Source organism: Acinonyx jubatus, chromosome E3 (genome assembly GCF_027475565.1).
Source record: "Acinonyx jubatus isolate Ajub_Pintada_27869175 chromosome E3, VMU_Ajub_asm_v1.0, whole genome shotgun sequence".
In the NCBI taxonomy this organism is placed as follows: Eukaryota; Metazoa; Chordata; class Mammalia; order Carnivora; family Felidae; genus Acinonyx; species Acinonyx jubatus.
This window is the reverse complement of record NC_069398.1, coordinates 40,261,331-40,279,635: the sequence shown is the minus strand read 5'-3', so window position 1 is coordinate 40,279,635 and position 18,305 is coordinate 40,261,331. Positions and strand designations below refer to the sequence as shown.

The 18,305-nt window shown below is 55.7% G+C and overlaps 1 protein-coding gene across 4 annotated transcripts in view; it reads right to left on the bottom strand.

Annotated features, from left to right (window-relative positions):
* The window catches only part of MGRN1 (mahogunin ring finger 1), a 53,086-nt gene that overhangs the window by 11,863 nt on the left and 22,918 nt on the right, over positions 1 to 18,305 (bottom strand). For all 4 annotated transcript variants that reach the window (XM_027043312.2, XM_027043314.2, XM_027043313.2 and 1 more), the window contains exons 3-11: positions 17,444 to 17,532; positions 16,723 to 16,869; positions 14,628 to 14,745; positions 8,419 to 8,485; positions 7,714 to 7,763; positions 5,568 to 5,615; positions 4,900 to 4,968; positions 3,296 to 3,455; positions 1,199 to 1,308 (exon numbers count right to left, since the gene is read on the bottom strand). In XM_027043312.2, the coding sequence (XP_026899113.1) occupies positions 1,199 to 1,308; positions 3,296 to 3,455; positions 4,900 to 4,968; positions 5,568 to 5,615; positions 7,714 to 7,763; positions 8,419 to 8,485; positions 14,628 to 14,745; positions 16,723 to 16,869; positions 17,444 to 17,532 (858 nt within the window). The remainder of the gene's footprint in view (positions 1 to 1,198; positions 1,309 to 3,295; positions 3,456 to 4,899; positions 4,969 to 5,567; positions 5,616 to 7,713; positions 7,764 to 8,418; positions 8,486 to 14,627; positions 14,746 to 16,722; positions 16,870 to 17,443; positions 17,533 to 18,305) is intronic.

The window sequence follows — 18,305 nt, the reverse complement described above, 5'->3', positions numbered from 1 at the left end:
GGAGCCTGCTTAAGATTCTGTCTCCCCGCTGTCCCTCCTCCCACTCACGCTCTCTCTCCCTCTAAAACAAAAAAAAATTTAAATAAACAAGCAAACTTTGGCCCAATATTCAGAAACACCATATGGGCCAAACATTACGCCCACCGGCCCAATGCAGGAACCCATCTTGTGGGTGTGCAAACCACAGGGTTTGGGTCCTTTGTCCCATGTAGACAGTTGGCAGGGCCTCTAAGAATCAATGAATCCCAACAACCTCAGCCGAGAGCCGAGAACATAGACCCACTGGCTGACAACTGCTGTGGCCGTCTGGGACCCAGGAGCTCAAGACCTCTGCCTGCTCCTGGCCCCTTTCTGCCCTGCCTGCCCTGCCAGCCTCCCCTTCCCACCCTATCCCTGTCTCCGATGTGCCTCTCTGCCCATGTCTCAATACCTACTTTCCTGCCCTCATTCCTGTCTCTCTTCATCTCTCCTGGTGTCTCTCTCCGTGTCTCTGTGATTCTGTGTCTCTGCTCATCTCTCTGCCTATCTTTCTGTGTCTCTACATCTCTCCCTGCCTTCTGCCTATCTCTTGAGCCAGAGAGCCATCTCTCTCCCCAAAGCCTGACTCCGACTCCCCTCATCTGCCAGCACAAGCTCTACCTTATGGTTTCCCGGAAGCAAGGTGGACACCTGCCAACGTGCCCTCCTGTGTGTCCAGGCCGGACACCCCTTTCCAGGGGCAGAGAACATGTGGCGGACATGTTGCAGCCGTCCTCTGGACGACACCTCACTTCCCAGGACCCACAGAGTGGCCCATGGCTGGTAGAATGATGGTGACAGATGCTCCAAGGTTACCTGCCATCAGGTGTCCCTTGCTCTTGGCAAACAACAACACGCCCTGGAGCCGGGGCTCACTGGGCCCGGCCTGGATCACCCTGGTCAACCTCACCACCACTTGTGGCAGGCAGATGAGGGCAGAGGCTCAGAGAGGCGGAAGACACAGAGGGAGGCAGGCAGTCTGGCCCCGCCCTTCCTTCCAGCCACACTTTCAGAGTCCCTGACCAGCAAGGCCCCACTGGGAACCTGAAGCCACTAACACAAAGGTAAGCCCTGAGGGCATCTGGACGCCTGAGGGTCTCTGCAAGTGGTCAGGGGCTTCCTGCAGATCCCCTCCTGACTCTGCTGCACACCCCTCAACAAAGAAGAAAGAGGCACTTACGGAATGCTCATCGTGGTCCATGCTCTGGGCCAGAACAGGGCTGAAGGAGACCGGAGACAGGGCTCCTGGCTTCTTCCTCACCGCCCGGATCTGCAGGAGGGCCCGGAAAGCTATGGCAGAGGGAAGGGCGCCCATCAGGTAAGGGGCAGCCAGTTCCAGCACCACTGCAGCTCCCCAGGCTCCGGGGATGCTGGCCACCCACCCTACAGTGGTCCTGGGTCAAGCCACGTTTCCGAATCCGAAGCAAAACAGAATCATAATGAAACAGCCCAGAAGAGAGCTTTCTCCCCCGGGTCCTGCACTGTCCCCAGCTCAGGCAGAGCTGCTAGGGCAGCAAGCAGGGCATGGTAGCCTCTCACATGCCAAAGCCCCCACTATGCACTCAACGGTGAGCGTGGCTGGGTCACACCTGGTGACCAGCTAAAAGCCGAGTGGGCCTGGACACTGGCCAGTGTCTTCCTGGAAGTTATACCAAGGGCAGGCAGACGTATGTATGTGAACGTCGCCGACTGCACCTTCTCTATCCCGGGAAACGAGAAGCAGCACAGAGTTGGGAATAAGTTAGGAGGCAGACTATTGATGGTATAACGTCAGGCCCACTAACAAGAGTGTAACGTTTACGAGAAGTGCACACACACAACACACAGTCACAAACTGCATCAGCACTCGCTGCAACAAGACCAGAGACAACCACATCCTCAGTGTGAGCAGCAGTCACCCCAGGTTGCGGGCCCCAGAGACAAGGGTCCTGGTCCAGCTCGTCCGGCCCAAGTGCTACATACATCTGCCAGGGACCCTCGCTCTAGGCTGTCTAGACCCTGGGCCTCCAGATCATATGCACCCCACACCCCTGAAAATGCCCAGGAGGCGAGGCACGTGGGGGAGGTCGGGGCTCAGACAGCAGAGGCTACCGGCCCTCCATGCTACAACTGCCCCAGCACAGGCTGGGGGCCCCGCCGCCTGTCCCTCCAGGGCCAGCACATGGCCCCCCTGCAGCCTCCCCTCCCAACCCCCAACACCTCATCAGGGCTGGGCTCCGGACCCCACACACCCCACGGCCTCATCCTCTACCTCCACGTGCTCAGCCTGCCCTGTGGTCCGTGCACACACCTGTCTATCTCAGGGGACAACCAGTGGAGACCCACCCCTGCCCCTTACTAGCTGTGACCTTGCACAGGTTTCCTCTGAGCCCCGGAGAGTGATGATAAGACAAGCATGGCAGTTCTGGTCACATAGCTGCATTCTGACTCGGGAGCATGGGGTGAAGCAGGAGTACCCCCTCCCCCGCCCCCAGCCCCAAGGACGCTGTGACCAGCACACCCAGGTGTGAAACAGCAGGAAGGCTTTCTCCAAAAAGCCATCATCTACCTACTAAATGATGACACCTGCAGCTCCGGTGAGCGGTGAGCGGGCTCTCTCCTCACCCACACCCTGGTCCCTCCCTGCCGGGACCCACCCACCAGCCTGATGCTCATTTTGATCCGTGGGATTTTCTGCCCTGAGAATGTTTAAATTCCTCCACTGGAAGACAAACACCATTCAGAATCACACTCCATGCAGTAAATTTGAGAAAATGTCTGAAGTGCTCCAGGAAACCAATCCCTCAATCACCTTCCACCTAGCTCACTTCCCACCTCACCGGGATGGTTTTTTAAATCAAAATATTTTCCATGTAGCATTTAAAGATTTGAGGGGCACCGGGGTGGCTCAGTCGGTGAAGTGTCCGACTCTTGATTTGGACTCAGGTCACAATCTCACAGTTCGCTGGGCTCTGTGCTGACATCACGGAGCCTGCTTGGGATTCTCTCTCTCTTGCTCTGACCGCCCCGCCCCCTGCACACGTACGCTCTCTCAAAACAAATGAAATAAAAGTATTTTTTAAAATAAATAAAGATTTGATTCACTGGTCGATTTCTGTCCAGCTGCAATTTCATTGCAAGAACCTCCTTGGCGCACCCTCCCCGGCCGTTAACTCCCCGAGTCTAATTTTCTGAGGAGGGGAGCCACGCAGGCGCGAGCGGGGTCGCCGTGGCTGCTAACCACCCGTGCCACCTCCACGTCCCATTCGCCGTGCCCTGGGCGGGAGGCCCCACTCACGCAGCCGGCAGATGGGGCAGTTGCTGGCCTGGTAGCGCAGTGTGTCGGCGCATGAGTTGCACAGGCACAGGTGCCGGCAGGGCAGGATCAGCGTGTCCCGCAGGTCCGACAGGCACACCACACACTCGTTGCTGTTGTCGCTGTTCTCCTCGTCCGACGGCTGCAGGGACACGAAGGGCCCCGGGGTCGGTGGGCTCCCACGGGCCAGAGGAAGGGGCCGGGGCGGGGAGGGGGGCAGGCAGGCGTTTCCGTCCCTGGCCGTCCCCCCGGCCGTCCCCCGCCTCCCCTGGGGGCTGCTGTGGCAGAGGGGAGCCCAAGAGAACAGAAGAAGGTCACCCCGGAGCAGGACTCCCTCGGGACACGTGGCCCAGAGCCGCACTCACAGGGCACCAAGCTCAGTCCCGGCCTGTGTGCGGCCCAGCACAGAGGAGAGCCTGGGACTCCCACCCACACACATACCAAACCCCGAAAGTTCTGGTCTCCTTCTATTCCTCAGAACCAAAAAGAAAACGTGGAAAGGACCCAACACTACGGAGCAAGTCTTGCACAGGGTACCCACTTACTGGGTTAAAGCAGAAAAGGACTGACATGCCCAACCCGCCTAATCGAAATGAGTGTCTGGATCAGAAGACGGCAACAATGCACAACAGGAAGCTGTGGCCCCACCACCCGTTTCCATAAATAAAGTTTTACTGGAAGTTTACAGCCTTGCCCCCTGGTTTCCAGACGGCTACGGCTACTTGCGCGCTACACGTAAAATCAGGGCACTGAATGGACACGACAGACACGGTACGGCCAGTACAGTTAAAATATATACTTCTGGGCCCTTAACAGAAAGTTGGCCAGCCTCCAGTGTTAGCATGTGAGACACACACAGGGCACTCACTTGAGGCTAAGGGCCTGATCAAGCACCAAGCTGCCCTGACTTCCAGCTTCTAGTGGGTTCCAGAGATCACAGAAGCTGGGGTGCAAGACTTCCAGACATTTTTAAGAGATGGCACTTTCACGTGTGCCTTTAAAACGATGACAAAGGCACAGGTTGATTCTCTGCTACCCTTCTCTGGCTGCGCCGGACCACGGCCCTGTCAGACACACGTTTCAGTTACAAGTGTGCAGGCGCTCGTGGCTGGGAGGTGAGCCGGCTGGCGGAGGGTAGCTCGGGGTCCCACAGCCCCAGGCTATCTCTGCTAACCTGACGGGTGGCCACCCAATGATGTTAACAAGCCAGTGAATTTGCTGGAAAAAGGACAAAATATCCCATAGATCCTGTTCACTTATTGATTTATTATTATTTTTAAGTAATCTCTACACCCAACATGGGGCTCCAACCTACAACCTCCAGATCAAGAGTCACACGCTGTACTGGCTGAGCCAGCCAGGCACCCGTCTCTGTTAAAAAGGTAAGGAAAAATGGAGCCTGGGGTCCCAGGGCCTCCAGGAGAAGGCACACAAGGGGACTAGCTCATCCACCACCAGCCCACGGGCCCTGGCCAGGACTGGGAGATCGAGGCAAGTCCCTCCGGGAACCTGCTCCTATATGGTGGAAGGAAAGCTAGGGAGGGAGGTCCATCTGAAGTCTGGCGGGTGTCACTACAAGCACATACCTTTGTCTCCTGGTTGTTCTTGTTCTCAATGCCATAGATCTCCTGCAGCAGGTAGCTGACCCGGTCCACCTGGAGAGCAGAGAGGTAGCCGGGCACTTGCCCGCCCCCACTCAAGGGCTCCTCTGCACCCACCTGGCCCAACAACACTTCCCGGGGGCCGGACCTGGTTCCCAGGGCAGTCGTGGTTTGAAATTCTGTCCACCCGCACCTCAGGGAATGGGCCCCAGGCCAGGAGAAGGGCAGAGAATCTGCTACCTGCCCAGCCCAACCAGTTGCACGGGCAATAGGACGGGAGGCCCAGTGGTTCTGCCCCCTGGGGGGCATGGTGCCAACCTCTATATGGGCCAGGCAACCATACCCTCTGCCCACCTTACCATCACCCTCCCCAGAGAAAAACTACTTAGAACCCACCAGTCACGAGCTGCACAAGAGTGACCAGTCAGCCCTTACACTGACCAAGTTCAGAAGCGGCCTGAGCTGCTGTGTTTCCCACACGGGTCTATGGACCACAAACATGCCCTGTGCAGCTAGACGAGACTCGGGGCTAGGAGTCAATGCTAGGACACGGGCACATGCACACACCCGAGGAGGCAGATCCAGACTTCCCAGGGCCCAGATGATGACCCTGGAGTCAAAAGGGGTCTTGATGTTTCTTCTACCAGACTTACAATTTGCTTCTGCTTTAAAGGTTTCACAGAGAAGCTACCGTCGACGTGCTACAGGGGAGAAAGACGCAGAGATCAACTCAGTCAAGCGGGTACCACTTAGCACTCTGCTTGGCAAGCTGCAGGCCGTTCCCCAGCCGTTCCACACCCACAGCTGAAGGATGGAGCCCAGCCAGCGTCTCCAAATGTGGCCCTCTGACTGGGCCTCGAAACTACCTAGAGGACCACCTCCTGGGTCCGCCCTGACGCAAGTAACCCACTTTCTCTGGGTAGTTCTCTTAAGCACATTCAGGTTTATGACCATCGGCTGGAGTTCTTAGAGCCTCCCAATAGCAAGAAGCAGCACCTGGATGGCCAAGAACTAAGACAACCGAGTTCTAACCCCGAAAGGGCACGGCCCAGCCAGGAAGATAAAGCATGCACACGCACACGTACACAGGAAAGCCCCAAGTCTAAACACGCCAAGAACTAAAGAGGATAGATGTGTTTGGTGGTATCTGGGGAGGCACACCACCGGGAGATGGAGGAGGTTAATTAAGGGACAAGACCTGAGATCTTGCAACAACACCAGTTGCCCCTCCGAGTCAACGGAGACCAACACTAGGCATTTTCAGGATGACGGACTCCAAAAATAAAGCAGTTTCTCATTGGGCTCTAGACTGGAAAGGCCAACGGCATGTTTGCCATTGACGGCCCCTAACTCCGCCAGAGCAACGCACAGGAAACACCATCCCTTCTGACAAGGCCGGGCTTGGGGAGCGTAGCTGGTGAGGGAGAGGCCCAACCTCTGCCCTGGGCGCTCTGTGTCACCAGCCCCTGGGGCTGGGCAGGGGGAGGCAGGGGGCACAAGACAGATGATTTAAAAAGGGGCCTCAGGCCCAGCTGCACTAATCCCTGGGGTGTCTGGAAAGACCCAGATCACAGGGAGGAGTTGGGCACTGCCCTTAATGCTCTCAAGAATGCAGACACACACCGGGCTGAGAAGGCTGGGGGTCAGCAGATGCCCATGTGCAGTGCAAAGCCCAGAAGAAGCAGCCTGAGCCTGCTTTCCTCATGGGGTCCCTGATCCTCGTCCACCCAGGCCACAGGCCGGTGCTGAAAACACTTTACAATCTCAAAGTGCAGGCCAATGTTCTGGGGACGTGGGGCTGTAAGCCATGGCCTTCTCCAACAGAGACTCACCCCACCACCTCCAGCAAGGGTCTTGGTGAGCAGGGATCTGCTCCCAACACAGCCACACACGTGCTTGCTGCATGAACACACACACAACTGCTGGCCCCCATGAATAGCAGTGACCCCATGACATCCTAACACGGAGACAATGGGGAGGCTGACAATCCCCACCACCACAGCCAACACACCCACCGCACCCTAAGTACTGTGGCCACGACACACGAACAGCAGGGGAGACTGGGAACTCACGTCCACACAGACGAACGAACATCTAAGTTCAAATACACATCAGGCCGAAGGTAGCATTAAGTGAATCCTTGGACGTAAATGGCCTCTTATATGTGAGGCATCCCCAACTCAGGGACCCCAGGAGGGCCTAGATGTGACCCAAGGACACGACAAACAATTGGCCCAGTTCTGTCCTCAAAGACACCAGAAGTAAGTACAACAAATATCTGCCCCAGAAGTCTGAAAGGCCGCAGTGGGATGTGAGGTCAACCCAGCTCCATGGGACCAGGGTGACACAGCCACCTGGAGGGACGGCACAGCAGGCATGCAAGGACCAGGCCAGGCTAACAGGTTCCCATGGCCCTGGTGGGAAAGGTGGGGGTCCTGGGTGGTGACAACCCTGGATGACCCCTCCACATCCCAGAGAGAAGCTGGTCTGTGAGCAGAGTCCTCCACGAGGGTGTCTGCGCCCCTATGCTGGCAGGTTACAGGGGGTTCTACAGGAGATGCCCCCTTACCACACACCAGACACCCTTTGAAAACCCTCCCGCAGGGGATGCTGCTTCAAAGCCCAGCCTCCTGGAGCCCAGAATATGTGGAGAGCCTCCCACCTGCCCTGAACGTCAGGGCACTAAGCCCGTTTGGCCAAGGCCCAGACCCCAAGTTCAAACTTCTAGTTTCAAAACAGCACCCCTCTGCCCAGCGCTCCCAAGTCACAGTCAGAGTTAAGGGGCAGGGTGGCACTCACCTTTTCAAAGGCAGCCAAGAGCACGTGGGCGTGGCCGGTCACCTCCACAACTGCCCAGGGGAAAGAGGAACCGGTGGTCAGAGCTGGCCTCAGTCCCTCCTCTGCCCCCCACCCTGAACTTCTTCCTAGCTGGTGCTTTCCCAGGCTCTCTGCCAGAGACCCCAAAACCTAGGGAGGACCGTCCTCATCTTGCCTTCCTCTGCCTGCCTGGGGGCCCACTGCTCCCTCTGGCCACATCTCCACGGCTGGCTCTGCACGGAGGGACATTTCCACAGGGCCGAGGAGCTGGGACTCGGCCGGCAGGGCTCCCACGCTGGGGGCTGGGGGGCTGCAGCCCACAGCAGTGGCAAGCCGGGCAGGAGGACACAGGGCCGGTCAGCCAATGAGAGTGGCCGCCCCACTCTCTGGTCTTCCATCGACCCGCTGGGGGCGGACATAAAACCTGAGGCCTGTCTAGCGGCTGCTACCACCGTGGAAGCCAGGCAGCCGGCAACTCCTGAGTCGGGAGAAGGAGCTGAAGGGAGGGCCCCACAGCCCAGGAGGGGGCCCGACAGACGGACAGCTTGGGCTTGAACCCTACGGCCTTAAAAGTGCTAAGTGGGCTGAGCCAACATCTTTCATCACGTCTGGAATCAACTCCTCGGCTGATTGAGGAGAGAAGCGTCCACGGCCTGGAAGGGGGATGCACAAGGAAAGGCCGCTCACCATCTCCTTCATCTACCACGGCCTGGATGACCACTGGAAACACGCCCCGGTCCAGGTCAAAGTTCAACTGAGGAGAAAACGAAGAGAGAACAGTCAGACTGAGCTGGAGGGAGGAGGCGCGGTGAGCAGGATGGCGTCGCGGCAGAGCTCATGCGGACACAGACAAAATGGCGAGGGAAGACAGACATCAGGCTGTACTTTTCCCATTTCGGCGAAATAGATAAAAATGACTGACGTGGCAAACACGTGTAACTCAGGGGCATTAAGTACATTTGTAAGGCCACGTTCACCACCTCCACCATCCATTTCCAGAACACTCTTCATGTCCCCACAGGAACCCTGTCCCCATCACCACTCGCTTCCCAGCCCTCCCCACCTGCTAAGCCCCACTGTGTCCATAGGTACGTCCAGTCTGGGCATCGATTTTTTCTGTCTGGCCTCCTTCAGTGAGCACCATGTTTTCAAGGTTCACCCATGCCACACGCGTGCCAGTGCTCCCTCCCTAAGGCTGAGTGACACTCCCACCACACGGCCATACCACACTCGACCACTCCCAGCTAAGGGACACCTGGGCTGTTCCCCTTTGGGTGCCACGAGCACCGAAGGACAGCATCCATCTGAGCCATTTTCCGTTCTCCTGGGTGGGCACCAGAGGAGAAGGGAGCGGCGACACCGTGGCAGGCGGATGAGCTCAAGGAGAAACCCTCTCTCACTTTTCCTTCTCCTCCATGGCTCCCAGCTGCCCCCGGGCCAAAGACCGCTCTCCTCCCCACATGTGTCTCCCTGGGCGTAGTCCACATCGGCTCACCAGCAGGGCCACAGGACAGAGGTGACCACTGCGGTCACCCGAAGCAGGGCTGCAAGGGGAGGCCCAGAAGGTGCCTGTGGGTCTCAGGCTGCCAGTGGGAGGTGGGACTGGGAGGGGCCAGGTGTTAGGATGGAGTCTGGCTCCACCACCCAAGCCTCAGTTTCCCTGTCTGTAAAAGAGGGATAAAAGCTATGCCCAGTGACCATGGTGGTCAACAAAACATGCCATGAACACCAGCCATGCAAAGCTCGGCATGTTCAGACAGCAGGAGCTGAGGAGGACAGTGGCCTGGGAAGGCCTCACAGAGACACAGGCCATGGATTCCCAGGAACGCAGGACTACAGGAAGCCATATGCACACCAGCTGCACGCGGGGCGGTGAAGAACGTGTTGAGGACAGGACCCAGCCAGGCCGCAGGCTCACGGCAGCCTCAGGGTACAGGGAGCCTGAAAACCAGCAAAGAAGCCACTCCAACCACTAGGACATCTCAAAAGACGCCCACACTACAATGCAGTAAAACAAGTTATGCTTATGTGGGGATGGGGCTCTATGGGAAATCTCTATGCCTTCTTCTCAACTGTGCTGTGAACCTGAAACTACTACGAAAACTAGCCTTAAAAAATAAAAAGCAAACCATAACCAAGAGAAATAAAAACACACACCCACACCAAAATTTGTATAGTGACGTTCAGAATGGCATTACTCCTAAGAACCCAAAGGTGAAGACAACTTAAGCGCCCGTCAGCCAGTGAACAGATGAACCGGGCATGGTCCAACCACACAGCGGAGTATCGTGAGCCGTGGAAAGGAATGACATGCTGACAACTGCTACCACCTGCGTGAGACACGCGCTCAGTGACAGAAGCCAGTCACAAAAGGTCGCACAGTGTATGACTGTTTATTTGAAACTTCCAGAACAAGCACATCCACAGTGATGGAAGTAGATGAGTGGTTGCCAGGGGCTGAGGGGGAGGCTGGGGAAGGAATGTGGACAGGCAGAGCGTTTCTTCTGAGGGTGACAGAAGTGGACTGGGGTTACATGGTGGTGATGGCTGCAAAACTCTATGAATACTCTGGAACTCCATTTCCAGAAGGTCTGTACCTTCTACGGTGGGGTCACATCTCGAGAAACCCCTCAGAAGTTCAAAGTATGAGAAGTCAAAAACACACTTAATAATACACCTCGCAGAACTTGAACACGCTCAAAAACATCGGCCTACAGCGGGTAAAACCACCTAACACAAAGCAGATCTCATAATTTAGTGCTGAGTATCTCACATGATGTACTGAACACTGTAGTGAAGGAGGAAAACAGAATGGCCACCAGTTTGTGGTCATTTACGCTCGTGACCATGTGGCTGACCAGAAGCCATGACTCCTGCCGCCTGGAGTCCTGAGCGAGGACTCCATTGCTAGCCCAGGGAAAGGGGAAAATTCAGACTTCGAAGTGCAGTTTCTATCCAATGTGCGTTGCTTCTGTACCATCGTAAAGTCGAAAACTCTTAGGTTGAACCATCTGAAGTCAGGGACTATCTCTACGGTAAATATCACCAAACTGTACACTTTAAAGGGGTGAAAATTAGACCTCAATAAGCTGTTTAAAAAAAACAAGAGACATCACATGAGGACTTTAAGATGCACAACAGATGAACATAGGGAAGGGAAGCAAAAATAATATAAAAACAGGGAGGGGGACAGAACAGAAGACTCTTAAATTTGGAGAACATACAGAGGGTTACTGGAGGGGCTGTGGGAGGGGGGATGGGCTAAATGGGGAAGGGGCCCTAAGGAATCTACTCCTGAAATCATTGTTGCACTATATGCTAACATGGATGTAAATTTAAATACATACATACATACATACATACATACATACATAGAAAGGAGAAGGCCAGAGGAAGTGGCTCTGGGAATTAAAGCAGAAAGGTAAAGCCAGCAGGCAACAATGCAGTGGAGACAAGAGTACTTATCCTCTGGAAATGTATCCACACACACTGTTCACTGCATTCATGCTCAGATAAGAGCTTTGCCTTCAAGGAGTATGTACTTCAAAGGGAAAACATAGGTTTTTGAATTTAGATAACTCATTATGTGTAATGATGTATCAGAAAATGACTTTCAATGATTGTGGGGGGAAAAACAAGCTACAGAATACTATTTCTATGCATGACGGCATCTTGACAACAAACAAATGCACAAGAGAGAAAAGTCTGGAATACATCCCCTAAATGGACAGAAGTGGTTGCCTCTGGAGAAGATTCAACTGGAGCGCGTTTTGCCTTACAAATTCTGTATAATTTGCACATTTTACAATAAGCATACATTACTGTTGTAATCTTTAAATAGGCAAATCCAGGAAAATAGCTAGAAAGGAGGATGGTGAGAGGGCAGTTAGCCGTGTCTGGGACATCCCTGGTTATCACCACTAGGGGGGGCTCCTGGCACCTGGCGGGTGGAGGCCAAGGATCAACATCCCACAGTGCCCAGGACAGCCCTCACCACAGAGAATGATCTGGGCCCCAGGGCTCAACAGCACTGAGACTGAGAAGCCCTGGTTGAGGAAAAATCTGGGTTTGGTGCCCGAGTATCTGTCAGGCTTCTAACACCTGCCAATGTCCGCTTCAGCACCTTCGGCAGTCAATGACACAGTGACAGGACATCATAACAGCTGGCTCTCCATACAGCTTAACTTCCAGAACCTTCTAACTATGGCAAGTTTAAGCAGTTTCCCAACTATGGTAATAACTGATACAGTTTCCTTTTAAAAACACATGTAGGGGCACATGGGTGGCTCCGTCAGTTGAGTGTCTGACTTTAGCTTGGGTCATGATCTCGAGGTTTGTGGGTTCGGGCCCTGCATTGGGCTTTGTGCTGACAGCTTGGAGCCTGGAGCCTGCTTCGGATTCTGTGTCTCCCTCTCTCTCTCTCTCTGCCCCCCCCTACTCATACTCCGTCTCTTTCTCCCTCTCAAGAATAAATAAACGTTTAAAAAAAAAAAAAGAAGAAGAAGAAGAAGAAGAGGGGCGCCAGGGTGGCTCAGTCAGTTGAGCGTCTGACTTGGGTCAGGTGATGATCTCACAGAATGTGGTGGTTCAAGTCCCGCATCTGGCTCTGCACTGACTGCCTGGAGCATGCTTCGGATTCTGTGCCTCCCTTTCTCTCTGCCCTTCCCCTGTTGGGACTCTGTCTCTCTCTCCCTCTCAAAAATAAATAAACATTACACAAAATTTTTTGAAGAAAAAATATAAATACACGTAATAGAGGGGAGAATGGAAATGACCGCTTAACGGGTGCAGAGTTTCCCGCTGGGGTGATGAAAATGTTCTGGGACTGCACAGAGGTACGCATAGAGGACTGTACTAAATGCCATAATGGTAAACTTTGTTCTGTGTATTCTATCGCCAAAAAAAAACAAAAAAAACAAAAAAAACCACAACGAAGTGAGTTGATTTCAAAAACACACTAGCTGCGGTGATCACCAGAGAAGGCAAAGGCAAGGAAAGGTCCTGGGGTGACTCCACACTGGACAGGCCCGGAGTGGCCACCACCACTCCACGTGGCGCCTACCACCACCCCAGCCATGGCCGCGTTGCCACATGCTGATGACCTGGGATGTGGGCCTCCTGAAGCTCTAAGGGAGGAAGGGAGGTGCCCGTGTGTGGCACTTCAGACTGGTTTACGAGCCACGTGTGCCCCCAGGACAACTGGCCTCACTGGGGGCTAGCACCCGAAGTGCTGGCTGACTCAGCACACCTACAAATACACAAGGACCTGTTCTGCGGCCAAAATACCAAGGGACGCACTACACACGGAGGTCACCAAACAGATGCGGGCTCAACCCGGTCCTCCCCACAATGACCGCAGGGTGAGGGCACCCACGTGTCTGTCTAGCCCCTTGCTGCCCTCTCAGCCCCCCTCTCTTTAAGGAGCAGCTCTCCCGCATTCACAGGAGGGCGGGCAGGACTGCGTGCAGCCGCTGGGTATCCCAGCCAGCAGCGTGTGGACACTGAGATGGAGCCACGTGCTGGAACGAGGCCGGGGGCCGGGCTGTCCCAAGGCCTGGCTGTCCAGCTCTTCCTGGGGCTCCAAAAGCCCCATCCTTCTTTCAGAAGACTTCCTCACATGAGCAGTAGAGGCAGCTTCTGCTGCTGGCCACCAAAGCGCCCTGACGAACGAGAGCAAACACCACGGTGTGGCCTTCACCTTCTGACACAGCTCATGACCCAGAACCCACCTGCCCAGCTCCTACACCATCCCACGCCCCACTGCCTCCACTCCTTCCCCATAATGTACTTCAGTAATACATGACTACCTTCTTTAAAAAACTAGAGAATTCAGCCAAGTGAGAGCAGCCTGATACAAAAGGCCACCTATCGTATGATTCCATTTATATAAAACATCCAGAAAGTACATGAGGACTTACCAGGGGCTGGGACTACAAACTAGGATTAACTAAGAATGGGCATGAGAGACCCTACTGGGAGGACAGAAACATTCTAGAACTGGACTGTGGTGACCACGGCATAATTCATGAATTTACTAAAAATCGCTGGATTATACACTTAAAAGGGGTGAGTTTTATGGTATGCAAATTCTACCTTAAAAGACCTGTTCAAACAACTCAGACACATATATATACTGCTGGCACTCACACTATTCACGTGCAGAATGGGCTCGTGCGTGTGTAATGCAGGACTCTTTGCCTTATATCAAGACCCTGCACAGAAATAACCACCATGTAGTTCATGGGCATCTTCTCCAGTTTCTCCTTGAGCTTTATACACACATACGGACACCTGCGGAAATGGCTTTGTGCATCTCTCTTGTCACGTGCGTGAAATTACACTGCACCTCTGTCTGCAACAGACTCTTCTCCAGACCCAGGAGGGGCTTTCGGTACCGGTGTGTACGGTACACACGATCCCTTCCATCTGCTGGGGCTGCACGGCATCCCATTACGGAAACGAACCACGGTGCCCATATGATCATATGGTTCCCATAACATCAGTGAATAAGCAATCCCTTCGTCACGGACAGACAGGTTATGTCCAAATTTTGCTGTTACAGACAAAGCTCCCACTGCCATCCTTCATGTGATATAAACTGCCAGCCCCAGCCAAGAACCAGAAGGTGGAAGGGGCCCTGCCAGACTGCAGTCCCACAGCCCCGACAAGGCACCACCCAAGCCGCTAACTGGAGCTTCTAACTGCTGGCGCTCTGTCCGTCCTCAATCATCCAGTCTAGCCAACACTCAAATCAAACCCCGCTCCCTGGTCCAGCGCACGCCCAACTGAGCACACATACACTCCTGAGGCTTATCAGCCACTCGAGGAATGTGAGCAGACAGGCCTGTGGCGATCGGACGGTGCTCGGGAGAGGGCTGGGACGGGGGCCAGGGTACCTCATCATCCTTCCACTCGGAGAAGTCGATCTTGAAGGAGGGCAGGGAAAACTGCTGGCTCACCCCTCTCTTGTAGTGGACGGTCTCAGACTGCAGGGCAGGGCTCCTGGGGTTGTACCTGAAGGGGCAGGCGAGAGAAAGGCCGCTGAGACTGTGCCCAGAGCAAATGGTCTGCTGTGCCCGGTCCTCAGTCTCAGTCCCCTGCCAGCCCAGGACCTGTGAGGCAGGGGCTGGCAGCCACCGGTCTGTGGGGACTGAGCAGAAATCAGACGTGAGGACCCCCTACTTCACCTGCGAGTCCTCACCCTCCCCCGGCGAGGCAGGGCCCTCAGTCTATTTGCCTCCAGCCCTGCCTGGTAACTCACCTGCTTACAAGTCCTCTGGGGCCCACACCTGCCCCACAACTGCCTTTCCAGATCTGGCTGCGCTTTTCCATTTGGCTTTTGAGGTGTGTTTACTTTAGTGAACAAACATGGGACAAACATGTGCCCGGCATGCCGTGTCCCCACGGCCCACCCTCACGCTCACTCCCTGCCATGGGCTTCTCTGTCCCAGCCACAACCCACTAAGCACTCCCAGAAGAGCAGGGCATGTTCACACCCGCGTGCATGGTGTCTGTTCTTGAGTATTCACACGGCGGCCCGCCTACACCGGCTCCCTCACTACTGATGGCCCCCAGCGCTGTCCCCTAACCGCCACACGCAGGGGTGTCGGGTTCTGCAAACATTGCATGTGCTCCACTGTGCGGTCACTAACTCTGATCCGACCAGGCGACCCGCTGGTGAAGACCAGACTCCAGTATCTCGCTATTCCCAACGGTGCTTCCAGGACCCTCTCTACATACATCTTAGCCACGTATAAGAGCACGTTCCCAAGGTACGTTCCCAGAAAGGGTACATGCATTTTCAATTCTGACCAACTCGGGCTTCTCCCCATTCAGGAATCCAACACACGGCGCTGACCTGCTTCCTCCACCCGCCCCACAGCAGCCACTCTTGGGGCTTCCCTCAGCCTCTTGGACAAAAGACACTCTGGAGAGCCTGACAGACTGGTGGGGGGCGGGGCTGCTCTTGTATGTACAAAGAGAGGGGGCCCCTCCACCCCCTGGAGGCCACAGGGCCTTTCTTCCCTGTGACATCACAGCCCTGAGCCTGTGATAAAGCCACAGGCTAGGACTCTGCTCCCAAGCAGACCTGGGATTTTCTCTGGGACCTCAGATCTGCCCCCTTTTCTCACTTGTCAAGAAGCAGGGAGGAGACCAGGGAAGGAGCAGGAGGGTCACTGCAGCTCAAATGGAAACAGAATTTCCAGGCTCGGATAAAGGTGCTTGGGCACAGCCTTCTGGGTCCTAGAGACGGTCTTTGTTCCGTTGACTTCTATGTTCACCCCACTCAACTCCAGCAAACTGAGAAGGGAAGCAGGCTCCCAGTCACTCCCGCCAGGTCTCAGGAAGGGAAGAGAGGGGACAGAGCAGCATTTCTGTCCTCTGTCCCCAGTGGTGGAGCCCCCCGGGGGTTCAGGACAAAAGCTCCAGGGACAGCTAAGCTGTTTGCTCACGCATCCACTATCCTTCTGGGGGCATGTCTTCCAGGTCCAAATATGACACAGACCAAAGCCGAGCTGCGCACCTTGTCCTCTTGTTGCTGCAAGGGAGGGTGCGAGAGAGGGAGCCCCGAGCCCAGTGACCCGACGGACAAAGCGTTCACTCCCTGCAGGGAGTGCTCCCCACAAACCCCAGCTACAGGTTTTCTCCAACAGCAGCACCAAGGTCCTTATACCGACCGCGAGGGGGTGGCTCCAGCCACCCCCACCCCCAGCTGAGGAAACTGAGGTACCAGCAGTCCCAACCCTTGACGCCTAAGCTCCAGCACCAGAGCCAGTCTGGCCTTCAGGTGTTTTTCCTCCAACAGGACATAAGCGGGTATGTTTCTGCCCATCTGTCTGAGTCTGTGGTCACGCTGAAGTTACAGATTTCAAACTTTCGGGGCCAGCGAGACCCTTATTGCAAAGAAAACCTCCAAAATCTCAAACGCACAGCACAGACAACAGAAGCACAGCTGCCGGGCCAGCCGCCACCCAGGCCGCAGACACTCACACAGCCGTCCCGTTCAGGAACTCCTCCACCGCCTGGCAGTAGATGGTGATGGCCACGCGGGCGTCGGCATCAAAGGTGAACTCCAGGCTGTAGAGGATGCGCGGCTTCTCGCTGTCCTCGGAGGGGCTGTCGGCACCATCTTTGTACCTGCCGGGGAGCAGAGGGACAGAGGTGGCGGCCTCCACCCAGCACAGCAGGTGCGCCCCCCACGGGGCCCCTCAGAGGCGGCTGCCAGACGCGTGGAGGCCCACTCCCTGTTTGGGCAATAAGGCCGGACACTGCAGAGCCCTCCCTCCCTTGTGTCCCGCCCACAGAAAGAGAGGGGTCCTCTGGCTTTAGACCCAGACGTCTTCCAGGTTTAACGTGGTTCTCAGCCTGCTGACGTGCGAGGCCGGATCGCTGTTGGTCGTGGGGCCGTCCCGTGCACTGTGGGGTGCTCAGCAGCATCCCTGGTCTCTGCCCCCACAGGCCAGGGGCACCCAATCCCCCAAGTGAAAGCGTCTGTGGATGCGGACCGACATCCCTGGGGGCACGGCCGGTTTGAAGACTAGAGTCCCATGAGCAGAGCCCTCTGTACTCACACCCTAGGAGCCCCTCTGGGCTCGAGACCTGTCCGTGACCTTCTGGCTCCACAGCTGAGGGAGCAGGGACTGGGGCCACTAGCTGCTGCCTCCCCTCACAGGCATCTGTGACCGCAGCATGAGGCAAGGCGAAGGCTCACCTCACCAGTCGGAGAGAGTCTTTCCGGATGTTCACCAGGCTCCTCAGTGTCTTCACCGGCTCATGGGGGGCGGGGGTGACATAAGGAAACTAGAAGGGAGAAACCCAAAGCCATGCCCGGTGATCCCCAGGATGTGACAGGGATAGAAAACAGGGATAATCGGAGCACAGGCACGACTCTGTACACCCCAGCCCTTGCGCTCATTCGTACAGAAGGAAACCACAGGCCCAGCAGCCGCCACAAGGGACAAACAACAGGGACCAGAACCCTTAAGGATTCTGGCCACATAGATCCAGCCATGGTCCTCCAATTCCAGGGGGACTCTCAGTAAGCATAACCCGGCCCGAGGGACCCTGGGGCTCTGAGGCCATGTTCCCAGAGGCGGGACCTGGTGCCCACTGCTGTCCTGAATAAAGTGGGCCTGCAAGGTAAGGATGATGCTCAGGAGAGACTCTGGAAGGGACTCGCACACAAACACGCGCACACACACACACACAGGGGAGCACTGGAAAATGGGAGATCTCTGGGAAATGTGCTGCAGCGGCATCAGCTCCTGCCCATGACAGTGCAGCACAGCTCTGGAAGATTCTGTCCTTGTGGAAGCTGAGGGAGGGAGGCACAGAGGACTGGAACCCCTTCCCGCCACTGCAGGGGAGTCTACGATGGCCTCAAAAGAAAAGTTTAAACAATAATAGATTTACGGGAGGTCTGTAAGAGCCAGGCCCTGCCTGCGAGCTGAGGCTTCGAAGACGGAAGGTGAGGTTGCTACTCTTGCTCTCACAGACTCAGGAGGGCGGGGGACTCAGCACAACCTGGAAGTCCCAGTGGTCCCATGGGTCGGGGAGGGCAGCACTCGAGGCCA